This window comes from Mesoplodon densirostris, chromosome 9, assembly GCF_025265405.1.
Source record: "Mesoplodon densirostris isolate mMesDen1 chromosome 9, mMesDen1 primary haplotype, whole genome shotgun sequence".
Taxonomy (NCBI): Eukaryota; Metazoa; Chordata; class Mammalia; order Artiodactyla; family Ziphiidae; genus Mesoplodon; species Mesoplodon densirostris.
The window spans coordinates 36,491,237-36,516,500 of NC_082669.1; the positions used below are offsets into that span (position 1 = coordinate 36,491,237).

Here is a 25,264-nt window from a genome sequence, read left to right on the forward strand (position 1 = left end):
GAAGCTGCCTGAGTAAGAGAGAAATGCCAACTGTTTTGCTCTCTAAAGGCTCATGTGGTTGAAAAGAGAGATAAGCAGCTATCACTTCCTAATGCTAAGAGTAGGACAGCCACAAAACAGTCTGAACCAGTGGGACACCAGGCCCTTGACTACAGTGTAAGTAATGTGAGACACAGTTAAGCATAGAGAGACTGAAAACTTGTGGTGGGGGCCACAGGGAGAGGGATATTCCCACATGGAGGAATTCTACACCAAGAAAGGGGGGATTTACAAAGGTTTCTTCTAAGATCATTTCTTAGTGCTCAGCTGGCATGCAGGTCAATGGACTAGCAGAGAAGGCCAAAGAAAAGAAAGGAGTACATGGATGACAAGCATGGAGGTTTGCAGGGGACCAACATCCTTGCAAGAGGAAACAAATATTTCTCATGTCTGAACATTGCCTGTTGCCGCAGGTTTTACTGTATCCCCTCCCAAGAAACATATACTGATATTCTAATCCCCAGTACACATGAATGGACATTATTTGGAAACAGAGTCTTGGCAGATATAATCAAGTTAAGATGAGGTCCTTAGGGTGAGCCTTAATCCAATATGACTGGTGTCCTTATGAGAAGAGAGAGATTTAGACAGACACACAGGAAGAACACCGTGTAAAGACACAGAGACACAAGGAAAAGATGCTCACACGAAGACAGAGGCAGAGACGGGCTACGCTGCCACAAGCCACAGAGTGCCTGGAGCTACTAGAACTTAGGAGACGCAAGGAAGGGTCTTCCTACAGACGCTTTGCTTCGGAAGGAACACGACCCTGCGCATACCTGCCTTTCAAATTTCTAGTCTCTGGAAAGTGAGAGGGTAAATTTCTGTTGTTTTAAACCCCCCAGTTTGTGATACACTGTTGTAGCACCTTTGTCTTTTGCTTTATCCCTCAGAATGAATCCCACATTTTCCATGTTTCTATACACAATTTCTATTTTTTTAATAAATTTATTTATTTTAGTTATTTATTTTTGGCTGTGTTGGGTCTTCGTTGCTGTGCACAGGCTTTTCTCTAGTTGCAGCGAACGGGGGCTACTCTTCATTACAGTGCATGGGCTTCTCACTGCGGTGGCTTCTCTTGTGAAGCACGGGCTCTAGGCACATGGGCTTCAGTAGTTGTGGCACGTGGGCTAAGTAGTTGTGGCTTGCGGGCCCTAGAGCGCGGGCTCAGTAGTTGTGGTGCACGGGCTTAGTTGCTCCGTGGCATGTGGGATCTTCCCGGACCAGGGCTCAAACCTGTGTCCCCTGCATTGGCAGGCAGATTCTTAACCACTGCGCCACCAGTGAAGCCCCACAATTTCTATTTTAAGATTTATTTTTGTTTTAGAAATCATATTTATAATTATTATAAAATTTTGAAACCTACAGAAAAATTTGAAGATGAAAACTAAAATTATTTATAAACTCATCACTCAGAAAAAACTACTGTTAACATTCTGAGGTGTTGCTTTTCACTATCTTTTAGATGCATACATGTTTTTACATAACTGAGATCTTATTGTTGATAACATTTTGTTTCATAGTTTTATGAATTAACATTATTGCATAAGCATTTTTATGTATAAAGTCTTCACCAACATGCTAAATGACTAAATTAATAGTTTATCATGTAGACAGATGTAATTAATTCCCATAATTTACTAAATCACTCATACTACAGGACTTACCTCCTATTGACCATACATTCAATGTAACCATTTGGATTGTTTTACCTTTTAGCGAGCAGAAGTGACACTATAATGGAGATATTTGGGGTAAAGTTTTTCTGTATTTTTCTAGAAAAGAATACCAGTAAAAGAACTACTGGGTCAAATAAAAATATTTTTAAACAAATATTTTGTGCTGTTATCCTGATTTTGAAAGCAATGTGTATACATGAGGAATATTTATTAGAGTAAACGAAATGAAAAAAATGAAGTAATTCAGACTTCTCAGAAACCTCCCACCCCCAAGTGATAAACTGAACATTTCAGTGTGTTTCTTTTCTCTCTTTTTCTAGTGCATAATTTTCTCAAAAATATACTTTAGGTTGGGCTTCCCTGGTGGCGCAGTGGTTGAGAGTCTGCCTGCCGATGCAGGGGACACGGGTTCGTGCCCCACTCCGGGAAGATCCCACGTGCCGCAGAGCGGCTGGGCCCGTGAGCCATGGCCACTGAGCCTGCGGCGTCTGGAGCCTGTGCTCTGCAACGGGAGAGGCCACAACAGTGAGAGGCCTGCGTACCACACACACACACACACACACAAAAAAAAAAAAAAAATATATATATATATATATATACACTTTAGGTTTTATTGTATAATTTACTGTATTTTCTGTTTTTCATTTAGTATTATCTTCTCACTTTTCTAATAATCATTATATCATAAATACTTCCTTTCTATATCTAGTGTTAAAGAGTTAACAATATGTTGTATGGTTATATCATCATTTTATTTAATCATACCCCATTGTTGAAAACTTTGTTTTCTCATATTTTTGACTCTCATAAATAACACTAAAATTAACATATTTGTGCATAATTTCTTTCTTTACACCACATTGTTTCCTTGGTATAAATTCCCAGAAGTGGAATTATTGGGTTGGAGAATGGGACCATTCAAAATGCTTGAAACGCTGCCCAATTGTTTTCCATCTGCTGTCATTTTTAATGATTACATAACATTTCATCCAATTAGTACAGCATAACTTTTGTAAACATTATCAGATTGCTGGAATTTAGATTATTTCCATTTTTGGTATTATAGGTAATGCTCAATGAAAGCTTCATGAATAAACACTAATTTGTTTACAACTCTGAATTCCTCTTGGGCAGAATTCCAGTACATGAAGATGTACTTCTACATATCTGTTCCACAACTGTGGTAAATTCAGATTGACAATACAAAAGAACCTCAAAGTATTGCAAGTCACACAGTCAAGTTGGTCAAAGCACATCCACTTTAATTCCATGATGGAGTAACGACTTCATGAGACAGGCTGCCCTGGGCCTCTCGCTTTGACCCCCATTATTTTGAGCACTGCTTTTCCCCAGGTTGGTTACTGAACCACCAGTCACAAAAATATACATCACCTTTTACCTCTGTATTTTTCACATTACTGTCTGCTCTTTCAATATCACATACTAAATATTGCAGAGATGTATACTTTTTAAATTAATAATTGAACATTTCTGAAAATCAGAAAAAATTTAAATTACAGCCTCTAGTGAATGAGTAAGCAAGTGGCTAAATCAAATACTGTTATGAGAGTTAGACTAAGAGTAACTTCTTTAAAAGACTAAATAAAAGTTTCAGATAATCTTCACTAATAAGTGAATACACACACATGCACACACACACACAAATGTATCAGTGCTTTCAATACATTCCCATTCTTATTTTTCCTATGTCAAACTTCCTCAACTTAGAGTTCAACCACAGGATCTTTTTGGAACATAAACCCTTATAGTCGGGTAATTACTGCTGTGTTATTTTCTTCTTCTCCCTTAGGATAAATTCCAGAAGCAGGATTATTAGTTGATGAAGAATAGTATTCCATAATGTTCATTATGTATAAAGGCTTTTTTTTCATGCATCTGTTTAACCAAAATTATTCAAGGACCTACGATTTGTCAACCTGAGTACTCATGTGTACATCTCACTTCCTACATCCCAAGCCTGTTTATTTCAGATAGGTGCTGATTTAAAACAGATGTGATTAGAAAGCTTTTTTTTTTTACAATGATCTAAAATACAGTATTAAGAAAAAGTGAACTGATAAAAAAAATGCCAATGAGCTTATAAAAGTAAAGGGCACATTTTAGTGTAAAACCCTAGTATCTATAACACCTATTTCTAGTGTCAAGTTTAAAAATACATACATAGATACTGTCATTCATTTGACCAACAAATATTGCAGAATAACTAAGTGGTAGGCTCACCATGCACGTAAAATGTAAGAACAAATAAAATTCAGCAACCATCCTATAGAACTCTGCCACGTTTCCAAGTTTTCAGTAAGTGGGGTTCATATACATTTGTAAACACGATCATAGACTTCATAGGCAAGGGGAGTTAGAGATGATGTAACCCCTCCTCATGGCTCAGTGCTGAGCCAGAAAACCAATCCAGGCAGAAATGCTTTCATACAGTGTTATATATACACTATGACTCTTCCAAGTGGCAAACAACACAAATTTCATTGCCTCCCTTGGTGATCTATTCTGGTATTTATAACAACCATAAATGGTGATCCTCAACATCTACTTCAAAACTGACTCCAAAAAAATGCAAAATAGTTTATATTCTTAGAGGGCAGTCATGTGGCTATGACACCATATTTACTATTTTTATGTGAGGTCTGGGAAGACAGGCAAGTAGCCAAATGATAAGATTGAAGTTCCTCATAGCCATATTTAGTGTGTTTTTACACAGGTGAGTCCAAAAGTCTCTACCACCAAAATACATTGAGAAGGCTGATTCTGAACTCACCATTCATTCCGTCACACTTTGAATTCCCGACATTGAAGCAGGAGGTTTTCATGTTGCCAGGAAGGACATTCCACCATTTATATTCAAACCCACGTGCAGGCTCTGTTCCTGCTGGACATGGTCTACATTCTACAGGAGACAAATGGGGCAGAGAATTACAATTAAATCACATCTGGATAATTTCCTCTTGCTCTGTTCCAAGCACTACTGAACTTTAACTAGCAGAGAGGCAAGTGGAAAGGAGAGAGAGTAAACCACAAATTCCCTTAAGAATTAACAACTTTTTCAAGAGCAGTCTGGAAAGAAAAATAATTCTGGATAGAGTATACACATAAATACTTGATTAACATGAAAAAGGAAAAGAACACAAAATCTTTTAAGATCATTTTTCCTTGCATTTCTGGGAATAACTGCTAATACTGAAATTACCTTCCATAAGAAGGGTGATTCTGAAATAAGTTCACTTACATGTGATCTTAGAATCAGTTTCCTCTACCTCATAAATAAGGAAATATTCCACCCTTCCTACTAGTTACTAAACTTAACAGACTATTACACCATTTAATTATGGACTGATTACTTGAAATTCAAAATATTGGCTATACTTAAAAGTGATGATGGGAGCTGAGGGGGTGTGGAAAGAGTTAGATTTATAAATAGACCTAATTTAAATGAACATCTATGACACTAAATAAAAGGGTCTCTTACAATCATTTTTTTTATTTAGCCAAGACACCTGGAATTATCACAACAGTAAAAGAAGGGAAGAGAGAGAAAATGTTCATTGAGCAAGCATTTCCTGGTACCAAAGTACTGGAGGAGACATTTTTATATAACCTGCTCAGTGATGACGAGCTAGATATTATTGTCTGCAATTTTACAAATGAGAAAATTGAATTCAAATTAGTGGCTAAATCACACTATTGGTAGCATGCAGCAAGTGGATTTGAACCCAAGTCAATTCAACTCTCGAGTCCTTTTTATGCTCTCAGAGGCTCTGGACATTAAGTATACAGCACAGCTATATTCAAGTAAGATACCTGCCACAAAAATGCACTGTAATCTTTATCTAGTAAAACTAAAACAAATTCCGTAACCACTTTATTATTGTTTGGTAAGTACTAAATTTTTCCCAAAGGTACACTTTGAAACAATCTACTTAGGAGCTATTTTAATTGCTATCTGATCAAAATAATCAATTTTTGCTATTATTATAGCATAAAATGTGATTATTCCAGTTGAAATAGAAGTATTTTATGCTTGTATCAATATATGTGTGCACACACACTGGAAAAGGAGCGCTTATCCATAATCACTTAAACTGGTGGAATTTTCTTATAAATATCCAAAGCATCATCCCATTAAGAGGTTGTGTGTTACACAAAATGCCATTAAAAACTATCCTTATGCTATGTTGAATAAGCTACTGCGGTCTCACAATTCCCTTATATTTCTTAGCTCTTCTTCAGTCTGTGAGATAAGAAAATTATGTGTTTTTAAAATTTTTCCTTAAAAACAATTCAGGACAATGTCAATGTGGTCCAACAAGTTTATTTTACTCAAGGTCCAACTCTTGAACCAACTGATATCACGTACCCTTTGTTCCATCCGAAAACGTTCCAGGAGGGCAGGGATGGCAAGAAGAAGATCCATTGTTGTAAAATCCAGGGTTGCAAGGTGGACAATCCTTCTTCTCTCCAGAAGGGGGCAACCTAATAGCATCTGTGAGATTCTCCCGGCAGATTTTGGGCTCTATCCACTTGTACATTATCTGTGTCTGGGGCGGGGGGAGGAAAAAAAAGGCTTGCAAGTCATGTAACATGCTTTATTTGCTTTAAACTTCCAGTAACAAACATGTTAAATTGACATGGTAAAGACTAGGTAAAGTCCAAACAGTGATAGAATAGAAGGGCCAGCTGAAGAGAATCTAAAACTTTAGTAACAAAATGAGACAAAAAGAAAAAAAAACACTTCGGTGGGGAAATGACCATTACCTCCAAATGTTTTTACACTAAGCTGCAGGAGGCCTTCCGTCATACACAGCATGGCCTCATCATGAAATTCCTCTCTGAAATATACAGAACATGCTTGCAGCCCTGACTCTTCTAGCCACTGTTCACTTTATTCCCTAACTGCCCTAAGTTTCTATGCAGACTCCCTTTCTCACGCTGAGACCCCCACTACTCTCTTCCTTTCCCCTTTCTACAACACACATCATCATGCTTTGCACACAGTGATCACAAAACAAAACGGTTATTTTTTTAAAAGAGTATCTCTAGCTTCACATTGCAATCCCGTTATTTCATAAACACTGGTAGGTGCTCTTGGAGTCCTTTCCAATAACCTGATGTTGGACTACAAGAGCTGTAGCTAAAATATTTCCTCCTGAGGCTTCTAGGCCCTGTCACCTGTGCTCCAAACAACAGGATTAGGATCACCTCTACCTTCATGGAGGGTAGTCTTTTCAACTTTTCCTCTCTCTCACACATGCACACCCCCAAAAACAAAACAAGATACAACTAAGTAGCTACAACTCAGCCAAACCCAGAAAACTGTGATTATAAAATCATTGTCTTTTGGAACCAGAAACATTAAGTGGGTTAGCCATTTCAAAACAAAATTTATATGCACGGTGAAAAACATAAAAGCCATTCTAAATGCAAAGAGAAAAATCAACTCTTTCATAACTTAATATCGTTTTTTTTGTGTGTGTGTGTGTGTGGTTTTTTTTTTTTTTGCGGTACGCGGGCCTCTCACTGTTGTGGCCTCTCCCATTGCAGAGCACAGGCTCCGGACGCGCGGGCCCAGCCGCTCCGCGGCACGCGGGATCCTCCCGAACCGGGGCACGAACCCGTGTCCCCTGCATCGGCAGGCGGACTCTCAACCACTGCACCACCAGGGAAGCCCCTTAATATCGTTTTTAAAAAGAGTTCCCTCGTTAGACATATGGTCGGCTGCAAGTACTGTTTCTCCTTTACAACAGCTTCTGCAATGATAAGTCTAATATTGAAGCAGGAGACCCAAAATTAAAGGCAATTCTCTATAGTTATTTCCAGTTAATAAGAAGTCATCTAGAGTGAGTCCTTACAGCCACTCGATTTCATTCTCAAATATTCCCTTATGGAAGAACAGGTTACCTTATCTAATGAAGGTTGCTTAAGAACACGGTTTAAAAAGTAGAAGTCTCAACAGAAGTATAAAGAACATTTTTTTTCTTTTTACAACTCTCTCTCTCTGCATTTATGGCCTACATCATGATACAGCTTAACCAGCCACTTCCCCCATCTGCCTCGCTCACCATCTGCCAAATGATGGCTATTCCTGCTGGAGTTTCCTAAACAGCTGAAAAAAGTAAACAGGTCCTGTATCCAACAGGGGCTCTCAATTCCTCTGAGAAAGGCCATGTAAAACTCAGAGAACGTAAGCAAATGAAACCTCATTACATTTGGGGGATTGTCGTTTTTAAGTTCTGGCTTAACAAGCATAGAAAACAAATTTCCAAGGCTAGGCAATTCACAGATTTGCTGATTTATTTTGACATTAATTAAAATCGCAATGAGTTATGTGTGAGCTACTGCATTGTTGGGAAAAGTTGGCTCCCACGTGGGAGTGGGCATGGTGCTGAGGCTGAGCATCAACGGTTCATCCTGGGGGCACCATGCCATCTTCCCCACCACTTCAGGAGCTCAATTATACTATGCACGAGTTTATAAATGAGGAAACTTTGGATAAGACCTCTTATACCTGCCCAGAAGTCATACACAGCTAGTAAATGGTAAAGGAGCACTAGCCAGGGAGAGTAAAAATACTCTCAAGTGAAGGTAAAAATAATAAAGTATGCAAATACATTTTTGACAGATTGGCTAACCACATGGTTTTCAATCCAAGCACAGTACATGTTTAAAAATTAGAAAATATGCACCACCTTTAAACATTTAAACATTGAAAAGTCAAATTTCAAATGCTCTGCAGTGAAAGTTTTCTTTGCAGAGCCTCTTGCTTCACATGGCAGATTGATTCTGTGCCTCTCTTTCTAATGGGGCAGATGCTTTCAAGTCTGGCTGACTGGGGAAAGATAACAATTAATATTAATGATCTTTAGCACCAGACGGCTCACAGTGTAGGTGAAAAACCAACAATCAAGTCATTCTTTGGCAAGTTTAGATAAAATTAGGAAGTGCTTTATGAAACCAAAACCCTAATAGAGCAAAACTGAGCAGACTGCCATTAAGATTACAGAAGAGCTACAGTCTCCAGGTATATTTAAAATATATAAGCATGAGTAAAATATGTTTTAAAGAAATGCACTGGGGGTATTGATGGGAAGCTGGTTTTCCCATAAAAATAAAATTCAAAACTGGGAAGACTGAAGTTTAGACAAATTTTGAGACTGGGTTTGTCCACGGTTGCCAGCTTTCTTCCTTCGAAAGTTGCTGCACAAACGCACTAAGGCTTCGTAGACTGGCTGAGCTCATCTAAGCTAAATGACATGTTGTTGCAAAGGGTTTACTGATTGTCACTTCAGCCTAACAGCCCTGTGCATCATGATGTTCTAACTCAGATATTCCCAGTCAGGCAGGCTATCACTTGTCTCTCTGCCTCTCCCAAACCTCAATCCTCTTCCAGCTGCAAATCACCAGGCATTCATCCTTTGTCTCTCTTGTTATTACCACCCCATTCTGCCAAGTTGTGTGTGACCCCTCCTTCAGAGCCAGGCTCAACATCACATCTGTGCTAAGCACGTCCTCAGCTCACCCTCCTACATAGCAGCATTCACTTGGATTCCTTTTCTATGAAGCCTCTGCTGTTTTCTGTTTTCCCCTGGGGTTTCCTCCCTGTCCCTTTTCTAAATGCTTAAAAGTCTGGGTCCTCTTCTTCCATTATGTGGAAGACACCATGGGGATTTAACATTGTACTGGGAAAAAACAAAAACAAAAACACACTGCACCGGAGGTTCTAGCTGGGGCTTTAGGCAAGAAACTGTTCTAAAATTAAATATAATAAAAAACACTAAACTGACACTGTGAGTGGATGAGTTGTATGGTATGGGAATTACATCTCAATAAACCTTTCTTTTAAGAAAAGCTTTTAAAGAAGACTGTCATGAAATTTTTATTTTAAATTCAGAAATTCCGGGGCTTCCTTGGTGGCGCATTGGTTAAGAATCCACCTGCCAATGCGGGGGACACGGGTTCGAGCCCTGGTCCAGGAAGATCCCACATGCTGCGGATCAACTAAGCCCTGCGCCACAACTACTGAGGCTGCGTTCTAGAGCTCATGCTCCACAACAAGAGAAGCCACCACAATAAGAAGCCCACGCACCGCAACTAGAGAAAGCCCACGTGTAGCAATGAAGATGCAACACAGCCAAAAATAAACAAATAAATAAATTTATAAAATAAAATAAATTCAGAAATCCCTAGTCACTGAGAAATGCCATGTTGTTTCCTATCATCCTAATTAAGAACCACAGGCTCCAAGTACATTCCACTTGCTTAAATCATATAGGAAGAAAGGCTGATCTAAAACCCATACCCCTTTATACCCTTTTTTTTTTTTTTTTTTTTTTTGCGGTACGCGGGCCTCTCACTGTTGTGGCCTCTCCCATTGCGGAGCACAGGCTCCGGACGCGCAGGCTCAGCGGCCATGGCTCACGGGCCCAGCCCGCTCCGCGGCATGTGGGATCTTCCCGGACTGGGGCACGAACTCGTGTCCCCTGCATCGGCAGGCGGACCCTCAGCCACTGAGCCACCAGGGAAGCCCTATACCCTATTTTTTTAATGTCCCCTCCATCTTACTTCTGCTTTATAACTCAGAAGGACTGTGTTACAGACACTGAGCACTTGAAATAATTTGTAATACTGAAGTTAATTAAAGGGCAAAGAAAGTACTACATAATCTGATACAAAAACATTAGCAAACCCTTTATGATCCAACAATTTCCTGGACTCAGAGATGAAGAAGTTCCATGGTCGGCTGTCTCCTCTCAGGAAGGCTTCCTTCTAAAACAACCTTCCCTACCAGGCACTCTCTAGCTTTGCCAGGAAGTTTCCAATTTAACAAAACATGCCGTTCCAGAACTGGGCAACTCTGGTTGTCAGAACATCATTACATACAACTGAAATTTATCTTCTTTAAGTTTGCCTGATAAACCAAATTTTGCCTTATGGGATAACAAAGAAAGGTCTATTCCTTTTTTTTCTAAGACTTCCCTTCAAATGCCTAAACTTATTATTTGGGAAATTCTTATTAAGTATCTACTACGTGTAGAAGAAAGCATTATAGGAAGTTTAAATATTAATAAGACAAATTGTTTGCTCTGAAGGAGGTTACAGTTTAATAAGACAGATTCACAAACTGCTCTAATATAAAAAGAAAAATATACAAAAAGCATACAAAAGCATCAGATTTGGAAACAGAGTTGGGTTAGAATTCCAGCCTTAAGACATAGCTATGAGTAGCTATGACCTTAGGGAAGTTACTCAACCTCATCAAGCCTCAGCTTCCTTGTTTGCAAACTGGGTATACTAATGTCTAATTACATAGCTGTTGAAAAAAAGAACTGGCGGCAATGTGTGAATACACATACACATACACACACACACACACACACACACAAAGAGCAAGCATGCAGATAAATATGTAAAGGAAAGCTGCTTCTGCTGTTAATACTATCACTACTATTACTATTACTATTGTCATCATCATCATTTCCAACATGAAATGTCATGGTTATTCAAAAGAAAGAGATCAGATCTCTTTGGGACAACTAGCAAACACCAGCAAGGTAATCATGATTCCTCCATCCGATGGTGTCTTTCTTCCAAGCTGAAAAAACATTCCCAGAAACTTCAACCATACTTCATATGAAATAGTTTAATATCCTGGCCTCTTTTCTCTAGATTCTTCTCATTTTGTGAAAATTTCCCCAGGCCTCTACCAAGGACAGAACACAACACTCTAAACGTGTTAATCATACATTCACTCACCAATTCTCTCATTCACTAATTTATTCAAAAGATGATTCACTACCTTCTGCATTCCAGGTACTCTACTGGGCCTCAAGATTGTTTTTAATGATTAAGAACATGTTTCTGTCTACAGGAAGCAGAGGCTCTGGTGAAGGAAAGAGTCATCTTTACAAGTATTTGCAATAAAGTGATCTCATACCAAAACACTAGCAAACTATGATCACCATGTAAGTATCAAGAGAGGTATGTACAAAATTACGTGGGAATTCCCAGTATTTCAAGACAATCTTGCCAGAGCTACCTTATTTAAGAGTGGACGTGTTCTGTGAACTTGTACAGGGTCACTCTCGTTTTACTGTGGTAACAGACACCATCTATCTCTCTTTAGGAATTGACTTGTGTGATGCTGAAAGGAACTGGGATATGGTCTGGCCTCCCCAGCCATAGGGATTAGAAGGTGAACTAAGCTGTCCAACCAGAGTAGCTCACGGTACTGGACAGAATGGCTGGTCTGGGATGGGCTCGTGATTCAAGCAGGGCCAGAGTCTTTCCGGAAACTTCGGTCAGCCCTCCTATAAAACGTTGTGACGGTGACAGTGGTTTGGGTAGAGATGTCAGGGGGTATCTGGCACCAGAGCAAAGAACCGACCTGAGAAGGAAATCAAACTGAGCTCAGAATATCAGCGAGAAGAGCAAGAGAAAGTCTTGATAAAACTCTTCACTCTGCAATGATTTCCCAGTCACATTAGTCAAGAGACTCCTGCCCTGCCTTCCCTCACTCCAATTCTGAAAAGTATTTTTAAAATTCATTAAATTTTCTAATCATCCCCAAGTACAGAAGCAAAACTGACACCTTGCTTTGCCACCATTAAAAGGAAACATGTATTGCATCCAAGAGTGGTAAGGGTAGGAGGGACCACTTTTTACCCTGAAATAAAACAGACCAAAAAAAGTTACTCTGTCTAGTTTTGGTACCCAAGATAAATAAAACCTCAAGCTTTTCTGTAAGTTGCTGACTCCTTTACAAAACTACCTTAACCCCCTGACTTTTACAGGCAGATATGAGACAACCTCTGTTGATATGATGAACAAGAGAATTGTTAGGAGTTTGAGATTATCATACACACACTACTATATATATAAAATGGATAATCAACAAGGACAGACTGTATAGCACAGGGAACTCTACACAATATTCTGTAATAACCTATATGGGAAAAGAACCTGAAAAAGATAGATAAATGTATATGTATAACTGACTCACTTTGCTGTACAGGAGAAACTAACAGAACACTGTAAATCAACTATACTCCAATATGATCTAAAAATTAAGAAAAAAAAAAAAAGGAATGCCTATTATATTCCCCTCAGGCCTTGGAAATCTGGGCTGGTTCACAGCTCTGGAGCCTCAGTAGCCTTGGTTCCCAAGGCTGGACTCTCATGGGGCTGAGGAAGCAGGGAAGGATGTGCCAGCAAAGGAGCTCCCCTTGGACCTGTAGTGCCTGGTCCCCTCTGGATGGGACCACAATCTCCAGATCCAGGCGGACCTTCCTACAGCTATGCCACGCCTAGTGCAACCAAAGAACTGTGGACTGTCTGGGCCGGAAGAGCACTGAAAAGTCACCTAGTCCCCACGTCTCCTGATGCTGAGGTGCTCACCTCCAGCCTCCTTCCTTAGAGTCGCTGCCCCCATGGATGAAAGCAATCTGCACATTTTTTTCAGGGGTTGGGATTGGTCCGGGGGTTGTAGTGGAAGGGGGAAGATGTAAAGAAACACAAGCCCTTGGGTGTCTGTTGTACCACACTCCATTCTCCTTTACAACCCTGGAACAGGACTTTCACCAAGCCTCTGGTTACCCCAGGAACCCGAGTTTGGCATGAAGAAATGCTGCTACCTTGTGGTCGTTTCCCATAACTACAACTTTAAAACCGGTGCTTATGGGCACTTGACATTCACAAGGCCTGTGGAGCTCTAAATGATACCTGCCTTCAACAAACGTCCTGGGGTAGTACTCGACAGAGAATTCGTAAAAGGGTAGACTTTCAAGAAGCCAACTTCAAAAGGTAAATTTCCCACACACTGATTCAAAAAAAAAAAAAAAAAAAGCAAACAAGCACATGGAAAGATGCTCAGCATCGCTTAATAGTAGAAAAATGCAAATCAAAACAACAACGAGGGGGGCTTCCCTGGTGGCGCAGTGGTTTGAGAGTCCACCTGCCGATGCAGGGGACACGGGTTCGTGCCCCAGTCCGGGAAGATCCCACGTGCCGCGGAGCGGCTGGGCCCGTGAGCCATGGCCGCTGAGCCTGCGCGTCCGGAGCGTGAGCTCCTCAACGGGAGGGGCCCCAACAGTGAGAGGCCCGCGTACCGCAAAAAAAAAAAAAAAAAAAAAAACGAGGTATTACTTGGCACCAATCAGAATGGCCATCATTTAAAAGTCTAGGGACAAAAATTGCTGGAGAGGTGGAGAAAAGGGAACCCTCCCACGCTGTTGGTGAGGCTGTAAATTGGTACAGCCACTATGGAGAACACTATGGAGCTTCCTTAAGAAACTAAAAATAGAACTACCCTATGATCTGGCCATCTCACTCTTGCGCGTCTCTCTGGTGAAAGCCATAATTCGAAAACACACTTGCACTCCAACCTTCACTGCAGTACTATGTACAACAGCCAGGACCTGCAAGCAACCAAAATGTCCATGGACAGATGGATAAAGAAGACGTGGTACAGATACAGAAGGGAATGTTACTTCACCATGAAAACTAATGAAATAATGCCATTTGCAGCAACATGAATGCACCTGGAGATGATCATACTAAGAGAAGTAAGTCAGACAGAGAAAGCCAAATATCATGATATCACTTATATGTGGAACCTTAATAAATGGTATAAATGAACCTATTTACAAAACAAATAGAGTCACATATGCAGAAAACCAACTTATGGTTACCAAAGGGGAAAAGTGGCAGGGATAAATTGGGAGCTTGGGATTAACATACACAGAGTACTATATGTAAAATAGGTAACCAACAAGGCCCTACAGTGTAGAACAGGGAACTCTGCTCAATATTCTATAATAACCTAAATGGGAAAAGAATTTGGAAAAGAATTGAGACATGTATATGTATAACTGAATCACTTTTCTGTACACCTGAAACTAACACAAAATTTTAAATCAACTATATTCCAATATAAAATAAAAATTAAAAAAAACAGCTTAAATGAAAACCCAATTTTCAATTTTTATATTCTTGGAAGGTTTTTCCCCTTTAAATATCTGCTGTATTTTTTAATTTTCTGAGCCGGGTCTTCTAAAGCCTGGATTCTCTTATAAATCTTTTTGGCAATTTAATGTTTTCTCTTTTTAAAATACTTTTATATCTGAGACTTTCTTTGACACAAATAAAATTTGATTTTACTAATTTGAGCTCATTTTTCAAGCACAGAGATCTTCCTGACCCAGCTTTATAAATTTACTATTTGGTATACTTAACCCTAATGTCTTCATGCAAGTTAAGGATTTTTCAATAATATGATGAAAATAAGTTATGTGAATTCATATTCTTCTTGGTATGAGTTAGGGTATTTAGAAATACTTTGTTAAATTTATCTTCCTATGGCAAATATATAACAACTATACTGCTAGTCCAGATCAACTATTCTCCTAGCTGCCATCCAATTATAAAATCAAACATTTTACATATAGTTCTTGGGTTAGCCATATAACCAACTTAACCATATCATTGGGTCCACAGTTCTCTGTCTTACCCATAGAGAGAGCTTATCCATACGGAGATCATCCATCGGGAGAAGCTCCATCAAGTATCTTGTTAATATTAAAAGATGCCCTCTCGGGCTTCCCTGGTGGCACAGTGGTTGAAAGTTCGCCTGCCAGTGCAGGGGACACGGGTTCATGCCCCGGTCTGGGAAGATCCTACATGCCGTGGAGTGGCTGGGCCCATGAGCCATGGCCGCTGAGCCTGCGTGTCCAGAGCCTGTGCTCCGCAACGGGAGAGGCCACGACAGTGAGAGGCCCGCGTAACGCAAAAAAAAAAAAAAAAAAAAAAAGATGCCCTCTCTTGAAGAATACTTGCCCATTATCACGGGTCAACATTCTTTTGGGCTCAAATCTCAAGCACTGAATCTGTGCATGTGCTTGTATGTAACCATATGGGGGTACCTCATGCAACACAGGTAAAAAGTGGGTTCTACGCAACCTTTAGAAAACAAAATATATGTAAAATTTCCAAGCTAACTCACTACTATGAAAGCATGCCTACTCTAGCACTAGCCTGTGGCGTTCAGGGCGACTCCCTGCTCATATCCTCATATTCTAGTCACACTCAGGCTCCCTCCCACATAAGGTCTTCACCATCCTGCTTCCTCCTGCAGAAATGCTCTCCTCCCATGCCCTTGCCCAGGTTTTACACAGCTCTGAAGCCTTCCCTGATTTGATCAGAGCCCCCCCAAAAAAACTCAGACTTCCCTGCTGTAGCACTAATAACAATTGGAAGTAATAATTCATTTTCTTTGACAGACTACCTCTTCCTCTAAAGTCTAGACCAGTAGTTCTCAAATTGCTGAGATCCTGGACCCGCAGAATCAGAATTACCTGGGAACTTCTTAGAAATGTACATTCTCAGGCCCTGCCCCAGATCTACTGAAACAGAAAATCTGAGACAGGAACCTCCAGGTGAGTCTGATGCTCAGATTCTGAAAGTGGACAACCACTGCTCTACCATCTATGGAGACGTGTATCTTCTTCTCCCTATCCTTACATGGCCCTGCTCTCATCACTCAGCAACTCTGTTTATAACCAACGCTCCGTAAAGATTCACTGAATAAATGCGTGAATGAGTACGCATTTCACATTTTTCATGATGTAAATGAGAGTCCCTTAATCAGGATTAGAATGGTTCCAGTTACCAATTTAAATTTTCCTTTAAAATGTCTCCTAGAGGCAGGAAGCAATCAAATAATGAAGCTTCAAAAACTTGAACGTTCCTGTGTCGTATAAATTATAATGTTCAAAGTCTGTATACCTCAAAGAGCCACTTCCCTTGATGATCCTCTCCAAGCATGGGGAAAGTAAGATCAAAAAGAGTATGATAGGGCTTCCCTGGTGGCGCAGTGGTTGAGAGTCCGCCTGCGGATGAAGGGGACACGGGTTCGTGCCCCAGTCTGGGAAGATCCCACATGCCGTGGAGCGGCTGGGCCCGTGAGCCATGGCCGCTGAACCTGTGCGTCCGGAGCCTGTGCTCTGCAATGGGAGAGGCCACAACAGTGAGAGGCCCGCGTACCGCAAAAAAAAAAAAAAAAAAAAGAGTATGATAGGACAAAAAGAGCCAAAACACAGTCGTTGAACAACCTGGGAAACATCACTAAGCCACTGGAAAATCACCAGGCTACTCCAAGCAAGAATAACATACCTCTTAAAAAGATGAAACCACAACAAATGAAAATGTTGAAACAAACAAAAATAGAAAAAAATTCAAACGCACATGTGTTATTCACACTTCTTCACTATATCTGTTATCTAATTAAGTTCCCATTGCATTTTGTTCACTTCTGTAGCTAGAAACATTTCTCTTGAATGAAGTCTTAAAGCAGTTTTTAAAGAATCACTGATATAAAATAGATAACTAATAAGGACCTACTGTACAGCACAGGAAACTCTACTCAATACTCTGTAATTACCCATATGGGAAAAGAATCTAAAAAAAAGAGTGGATATATGTATATGTATAACTGATTCATTTTGCTGTACAGCAGAAACTAACACAGCATTGTAAATCAACTACACTCCAATTAAAAAAAAAAAAAAAAGAATGTCTGAGTTTATGGTGTGCTGGTACACTGTTTTGTTCTATACCAAGAACAAGTTCAGAGTTTACCCAGACACAACAGAGAGAGTGTAATTTGTGTGTATGTGTGTACACAATATTCCTGTGGGTGTACACATGTGCATATACGTGTGTGTGTGCGCATATGTGTGTATTCTGTGCATTCTACATTTAATATATTTTAATATATGGCTTTACTTCCTTAAGCCCAGGTCAACTAGATTTTGTCACTGTATCCACTGACATAATAAAAACTACTCACTGACATAATAAAAATATGAATTTTGAATACTTTCATTATAGCAAAATCAAGATCTATTTGTATTCTGCATCTCATTCATTTAAGCTTCAGTAATGCTGAATTAATGACTATTACATAAAATAAACTAAAGTTAATTTGCCTTACTCATTAATAAGGAAAGTTTAGCTAAGAAAAGTTTAGTTAAAGAAACATTATTCCAGGTTACTTTCAACCCACCTTAATGGCTCTCTACATATATTTTCCAAATAGAAATAGGCCTCACTTGACCATTATAGTAGGGCATTCAAGATCTTACTTCATAACTCCTTGTCACTTAAAAGCTGTTAGAGTTACTGTTCTAATTAAAAGTAATAGATGTACTTCTAATCATTGAAATTTTCCATTAATTTAAACTGGCCTTCCTTTGACTTATTCTGAGTTAGTAAGTACTTGCTGTACTATAAAACACAAGAATATACTTGGTCTTAAGTATTCAAAAGTAAATTCTTTTTAAAAAAAAACCTAAGGACTAAGGGTAAGATTAACAATTATATAAATATAAAAATTATAGATTAGAACCTAAGGATACAAAATTAAGAAAAGAAAGTAATACTGACATCTCTTTGTATGTTACAAACTAGGTCAAGAAATTAAATGTCATTATTTCAAAGATGCAAAAAACACACAAAGAATGCTGCAGCACAGCCACCTTAACCTCAGTTTCTCCTACTGACATAGGCTGGCATGGCTAACTTTTTATTTATTTATTTTTTTTTACGATTTATTTATTTAATTTATTTTTGGCTGTGTCGGGTCTTAATGGCAGCACGTGGGATCTTCGTTGAGGCACATGGGATCCTTCATTGTGGCAGGCGGGCTTCTCTCTAGGTGTGGCTGCAGGTTTTTCTCTCTCTAGTTGTGGCACATGGGCTCTGTAGTTTGCGGCACGCGGGCTCTCTAGTCAGGGTGCCCAAGCTCAATAGTTGTGGTGCACAGGCTTAGTTGCCCCGCAGCATGCGGGATCTTAGTTCCATGCCCAGGGATCGAACCCACATCCCCTGCACTGTAAGGCAGATTCTTTACCACTGAACCACCAGGGAAGTCCCTAACTTTTTAATTAAGACAATGGCAGGTCAACTGCAGAGTTCCTGTGTGCATTATTCCTCTGGCTAAGTGCCATTTATATGGTAATTACTTTGCATTTTCTAAATGCAGTTACACAGCAATCTGCCATAACTGAATCAGCCTATGGCTGCATGGCTTTTATTGACCAAACCTACTGAGTAACCAAATAATTAAAGAGAAGTTACACAATATTTCCATCCTGTGAGTCACAGAACACACTTTAAGGCTGTGCTTCTCCTGATATTATTTCTGACAAAAATGTAACTTAAAAATAGCAGTAATTGATTGGGCACTCATTATGTGCCAAGTACTATGCTAAGAACCTTAAATTGAGTATTTCATGTATGCTCATGGCAGCCTTATGAAGTAGGTACTGACATTATTTGCGTTTTACAGATGAAAAAACTGAGATTTAGAGCAAATAACTTGCCCACATCACTAAAAAGCAGTAGATACAAAAATCAAAGCTGGGAAGCTGGGCTTCAGAGTCTAAAACCTTAAATTTCCTTCGTGCTACATACACACACGTACTATAAATCTATTCATTTAACTCTCTCATGAACAAATTCGAGTCTGCTCAAATTGGGAAAAGGGTAGATAAATGTGGGATGGAGCTGACTGAACACGGCCTGTACCTTTCCTTCCTCATCACATGGAGTGTGGATCTGGAAATAGTCTTTTGTGGTACAGGGAGGGCGCTCCTTACACTTGCTGGATCCTTCTTCTGCAACATGAAAACGAATTTCAGAAATGAGTCATTTATGTTGTGACTCTAAGAAAAGGCAAACATGAAAACAAACAAACAAAAAGTAGACAAGTGAAAAGTAAAAATAACTGCACCAGAGGAATTTAGGTAGAACTAGCTAGGCCTAAAGAAAATAAAGGCCTGTATTTTTATTTTCCCTAGAGCAATAATGTTTCCATGATACACAGGAGCATATCACAGTTTTTCCAAGAAGACATTAGATTTCCTCCATTATCACAGAATGTTGTAAATTTGGAACAAATTACAAGTTTCTAAGTACATCTCCATGCCAAGGAATCATCTAAAAGTACAATATGAACCTTTTTAGACAAGTATAAACATATCCCAAATAGTTACCTTTGTGGTGGTGGGGGCGTGGAATAGAAAACATTACAAAGAGAAAAGTCCTGCAGAAAGGGGTAATCAGGCGTCCTATTTTACCCACTCAGTATGGATTCCGTTCAGCACTTTGGTTTCTGGCCCACTGTTTCCATCACATTGTATGTGTGATTTCTGGCTTGTGACTATATACTCTCAACAAACATAAATTTAGAAAGAAAAGAACAAAGAGTATCAACTGGAGACTCATTTTACCTGAAAACTGGGAGTCCTCGTCACACTTGGTGCATTCTTTGGCTCCTTTCTCAGAATAGGTGTTTCTGGGACAAACTTGGCAGATGAATGAACCTGGTTCGTCGCTGAAGGTGCCAGGCTTGCATGGAAAGCATTCTGATGTGTATGCCACCCCTGTGTGGTAATGGGAACCAGAGAGAGCATGGGAGGGAGGACCCGACAGCAACAAGCACATCAGCGAGTCCTTGCTGCCTCTACCAGAAGTGAGAGAGAAGTGTTAACAACAAGCTTAGCCCAGGTCTTCTATATCCCATTAATTCAACACCAAAAACGTATTTACTATGTGCAAGGAACTGGGCTGGATACTGAATTGAACACATAAGTGGAGCAAACACTTCAACAAGAGATTCAGACTTGACAGAGGTATACAGTCAGTGTATAAACTCAGCTGTCGAAAGACAACTCCACTAATCAGAAGTGGCATAAACTCTAAGGCTCCCTCCAATTCTATACCATTCTCTCATCTTTGTGGCCACCTGCTCCTTTTTTCTCCACTGTTCACTACGTAGCTGACAAGACCTAAGGGACCCTGGGAAAGGCTCCACTTTTCTTCTGGCTTGTAATTCCAGCCTTTGCCAGCAGATGTCCCTATGACTAATGAGTTAGCGTCGCAGGAACAGGTGACCTAGAACGTACTAAAACATTAAGCCAAACTTTAATAAAGGAGAATCAACTGCTTTAATTAAAAGTTGCCCTGGGCTTCCCTGGTGGCGCAGTGGATGAGGGTCCGCCTGCCGATGCAGGGGATGCGGGTTTGTGCCCCGGTCCGGGAGGATCCTGCGTGTCGTGGAGCGGCTGGGCCCATGAGCCGTGGCCGCTGAGCCTGTGCCTCCGGAGCCTGTGCTCCGCGGCGGGAGAGGCCGCAAAAGTGAGAGGCCCACGTACCGCAAAAAAAAAAAAAAAAAAAAAAAAAAGTAGCCCTAATTGAGAATGAACCACGCCAGGGTTTACTGGCTACTCTTCTAAGCCAGAAAATGCACAGGTGGTTCAGAGAGGCAAAAGGTGTAGGAGACAGGCCAAGATATTTATCTCACTGTTATTTTTAGGGATATAGTGGTGACCTGAATAAGCACTATGCCAGCACAATAGAGACTTCTCAAATGAATAGTAGGATCTTATTAATAAATATTATTTTCTTTTATTTAAAGACACCTACAATTGTCATTATGCTTACTTTTTCCACACAGATTAAATAATTCAGTTTAGGAATAGGAAAAAAAAAATTCCCAGTCAATTTGCCAAGAATAAAACCAGGGTCTCTAGGCCTATATGATGTCTAACATATTAATTTCTGTCCTAAATCCCTGTGAGCCAGCGAAACCAACAAAGTAATCAATATTTTAACTAACTATTAAATGTGACAGGTGACTACCAGAGCAGACTGCTGTGAAATACCTTCAATTGTGATATTTTTTACCAACACTGGCTTGACTGCCTTGGAACCCATAAGGATGCCTGTAGTTCTCCAGTACAATATGTTTGTACCTGATTTCAACATTACCTATAAAGAGAACACAAGATACTCAGGTCAGATAAACCATGCTACCTACAACCATATCTAGAAGCTAATCTCTTAAACACTTTTCAATGCATTATAATGAAATACCATTATTTGGAACCCACAAATTTAAATCTACTGTTAATTGAGACCTAAGTTCTGCTTCAATTCTAAAAAAAAAAAAGTTTGCCAGCCCCAAAAATATAGTAATGATAAAAGGAAAAGAAAATTCTTCAAGCATGATAAAAGATAAAATGATTTTCAAATCATTTGCGTGAAGTCTTGGTTTATATTTCAAAGGGACTCATTTTAGACAGGGAAAGGCACTTAGCCCAATTACATATTGATTGGCTGCCACTATTCACAAGTAGATCTTTGGGCTCTGAAAACAAAAAGGTAACAGAATGAGTTTGCTTCATTTTAAAATTATTTAACAAAAAACACTGCAACAGCAACAAGAGAAAAATAGGATTATTCTTATAGAATAACCCGATTTAACTCTATGACTCAGGAACTTAAATGATACCACGTCTAATATTTGCTTCCTTTGCCACCAGAACATATTTATAAATCGAACTACTTTTCTGATCAATTTCATGCCGATTCAGTCAAGTAAACTAATGTTAAGGGTGCCTTGCTTTCTCATTTGCCACCCTACTCTTCTATGCAGTCTCTGGCTGGCCAAATTCAAGCAGTATAAAATTAAAATATATCTGACTAATTGACCCTGCCAGAGATTCAGAGAAGTACTGTGTTAAGTACTTTCCTTTTGTGTTAAGTCTTTGTAAGTGAAGAAAGTGTATTTCTTGCCAAGGGTTACTTGTACCTTCAAAGCCCAGCGGACTGAATGCTTAGGTGAATGGATCTTAAGTGGTACTAATATCACTTCCAGGCATACAGATCAAAAAAGTACTCTGAAAGGGTGCATCATATTAATCACTCAACGATGAGGTACCTGGACTTCCCTGTTGGCGCACTGGTTAAGAATCCGCCTGCCAATGCAGGGGACACAGGTTCAATCCCTGGGCCGGGAAGATCCCACATACCACGGAGCAACTAAGCCCGTGTGCCACAACTACTGGGCCTGTGCTCTACAGCCCACGAACCACAACTACTGAGCCCGCGTGCTGCAACTACTGAAGCACATGCACCTAGAACCCGTGCTCCACAACAAGAAAAGCCACCGCAGTGAGAAGCCCGCCCACCACAAGGAAGAGTAGCCCCCTGCTCACCGCAACTAGAGAAAGCCTGCATGCAGCAAAAAAACACCCAATGCAGAAAAAAAAATTTTTTTTCAAAAAAAACCCAAAACAAAACAAAAAAGGATGAGGTACCTGCTACAACACAAAGGCAAGATGGGCGGTCCCTTATTGAAACAGTGTCCAATCTATACTGCAGGCACCACACTAGGCCCTCCCCATGTATCATCTCATTTAACTCTGCAAGACTGGTCCCATTTCTCTTATGAACTATCAAAGAGATGAAGCCAATTGCCTAAAGAAACACAACTACTGTAAACCAAAGTTAGATTTTAAATCCATGTCTCACTCCAAAGGCCTCAAATAATAATAGATTCAGAGACTGTGTTACCTGATAATTGCCTTCAAGCACTTAGAGTTGTCCTTAAAGAAATAAGTAGTTAGTCTACCAGACACAACCAGAAAGGGTAGAACTTTGAACAATGGGTGATGAATAGATAGACAGAAAGCAGGTTTCAGCTCCAGACATAGATGAATTTTGTAATACGTAGAGCTGTCCAACAATGGGGTCAGCACAGTCCCCAAAAAGACAAGCTTGAAAATCATTTGTTGGGGAGACTGCAGAGAAAGTTGGATGAAAGAAACTCAAGGATCCTTCCAATGCCAAGAGTCACTGATTCTCTTTCATGTGATTGCCACATTAGTAAACTTACATACTCAGAGGTTCTGTATATTTGTTTTGAGTAGACTTCCTATTAATGTCCCTTTTAAAAGGAGGAGAGTTGGAGTGTGATGGGAAAGAGCAGGAAGAGGAAGCGAAGAAGAAAGAGAAAGGCATGAAAACAAGTACTACAAAGAGCTTGAGTCCATGAAACTTAGGGACAATTTCTTTGCTAACTAGAAGTTTCTAAATTAAAAAACAATTTTGATCTTTTTTTTCTTAAAATAAACTTAAAAAAAAAGGGTGGGGGCTTCCCTGGTGGTGCAGTGGTTGAGAGTCCGTCTGCCGATGCAGGGGACATGGGTTCGTGCCCCGGTCCGGGAAGATCCCACATGCCGTGGAGCGGCTGGGCCCGTGAGCCATGGCCGCTAAGCCTGCGCATCCGGAGCCTGTGCTCCACAACGGGAGAGGCCACAACAGTGAGAGGCCCGCGTACCGCAAAAAAAAAAAAAAAGGTTGGGAAAAGGAAGGAAGGAGAAGGATGGGGTTGGTGGGAAGCGGAGGACAGAGAGAAACTTACAGAATGAGAGCCCCATGCTCCACTGTCGGTGAGTTTTACCCACTTGTCAGCAGTGGTGTCCATCTCCTGGCACTGATCATTTTGAATCTGTGGAGTAAACACAAGGGCCCCAGTAAAGCTTCTTGAATGATGGCTTTAATCAAATTTGTTACTCAGCACAGGACAGGCTGCAAGAGCTTCTTTCAAGGTCTACAAAGCAATGGCCATGAGTAATTCTCAACAAGTAAACGTGCCAAGACCTCTGGAGCCTAAGTGACAACTGCATATGAGTTAGTAGCTCTAAGTAAACCATCCTCATTATTGTAACAAAAAGACTAGGCCACTAAGAAGGCGGGGACAGCGGGGGCTGCTAAGCACAAGCGGCAGAGGCAGAGGAAGAGAGAGTTAGCCTTGAAAATCCACATAAAGGGGAAAAAGTCATCACAAAAATGTAAAAGCTTGCATTCACCAGGCAGGCCCGAAAGTATAAAAATCAAGTTTATTTTTATAAGATTTGAGGCCATTAAATTTTTAAATTAATAAATAAATGAAATCTGCTTTGTCTTCCTTTCCCCGGGACTTAACCCAAATGTGTATAGGTAAGTGGCTACAGCCAAAGTCAAAGCCCCAGCTGGTATTTGGGGACAGATGTTAATGATATTCTATGCCAGTGCAAATGAATACAGCTAATATCTTTAGCACCAAACACTTTGTGCTTTTCAGACAACTCTTCCCAAATACCTAGGAGTTGGGACATACTCTTCCAGGCCTATGAAGAATACCTAGACATCAAAAATTTGGCCATCTTTACAGTCTTGTGTAACAGTCAGCAACAGAGTTGGGTTAAAATAGCATCTCATCTAGTATACTTCTGCCCAAATGGCTATTTCTCTCTTCTCTAAATCATTTTTCCACTTCATCCATCCCCCTAATTTCACAGATAGCAGCATTAAAATATTTTCCAGGGCTTCCCTGGTGGCGCAGTGGTTGGGAGTCCGCCTGCCGATGCAGGGGACACGGGTTCGTGCCCCGGTCCGGGAGGATCCCACATGCCGCGGAGCGGCTGGGCCCGTGAGCCATGGCTGCTGAGCCTGCGCGTCTGGAGCCTGTGCTCCACAAAGGGAGAGGCCACAACAGTGAGAGGCCCACGTACCGCAAAAAAAAAAAAAAAAAATTTCCATACAAGTTATTTCCTAAAGACTTACTAACTAGAAAACGGATCCTTGCAACAGCCAAATGCCAGACAATACTGACTGCTCCTGAGGACATCTGCTTTAAC

At 40.2% G+C, this 25,264-nt stretch overlaps 1 protein-coding gene across 1 annotated transcript in view; it reads right to left on the minus strand.

Annotated features, from left to right (window-relative positions):
* Positions 1–25,264, minus strand: part of ELAPOR2 (endosome-lysosome associated apoptosis and autophagy regulator family member 2) — a 183,991-nt gene that overhangs the window by 47,134 nt on the left and 111,593 nt on the right. The window contains exons 5-10 of the mRNA XM_060108141.1: positions 24,007–24,093; positions 21,464–21,569; positions 20,030–20,182; positions 19,326–19,414; positions 6,106–6,286; positions 4,510–4,638 (exon numbers count right to left, since the gene is read on the minus strand). Of these exons, the coding sequence (XP_059964124.1) occupies positions 4,510–4,638; positions 6,106–6,286; positions 19,326–19,414; positions 20,030–20,182; positions 21,464–21,569; positions 24,007–24,093 (745 nt within the window). The remainder of the gene's footprint in view (positions 1–4,509; positions 4,639–6,105; positions 6,287–19,325; positions 19,415–20,029; positions 20,183–21,463; positions 21,570–24,006; positions 24,094–25,264) is intronic.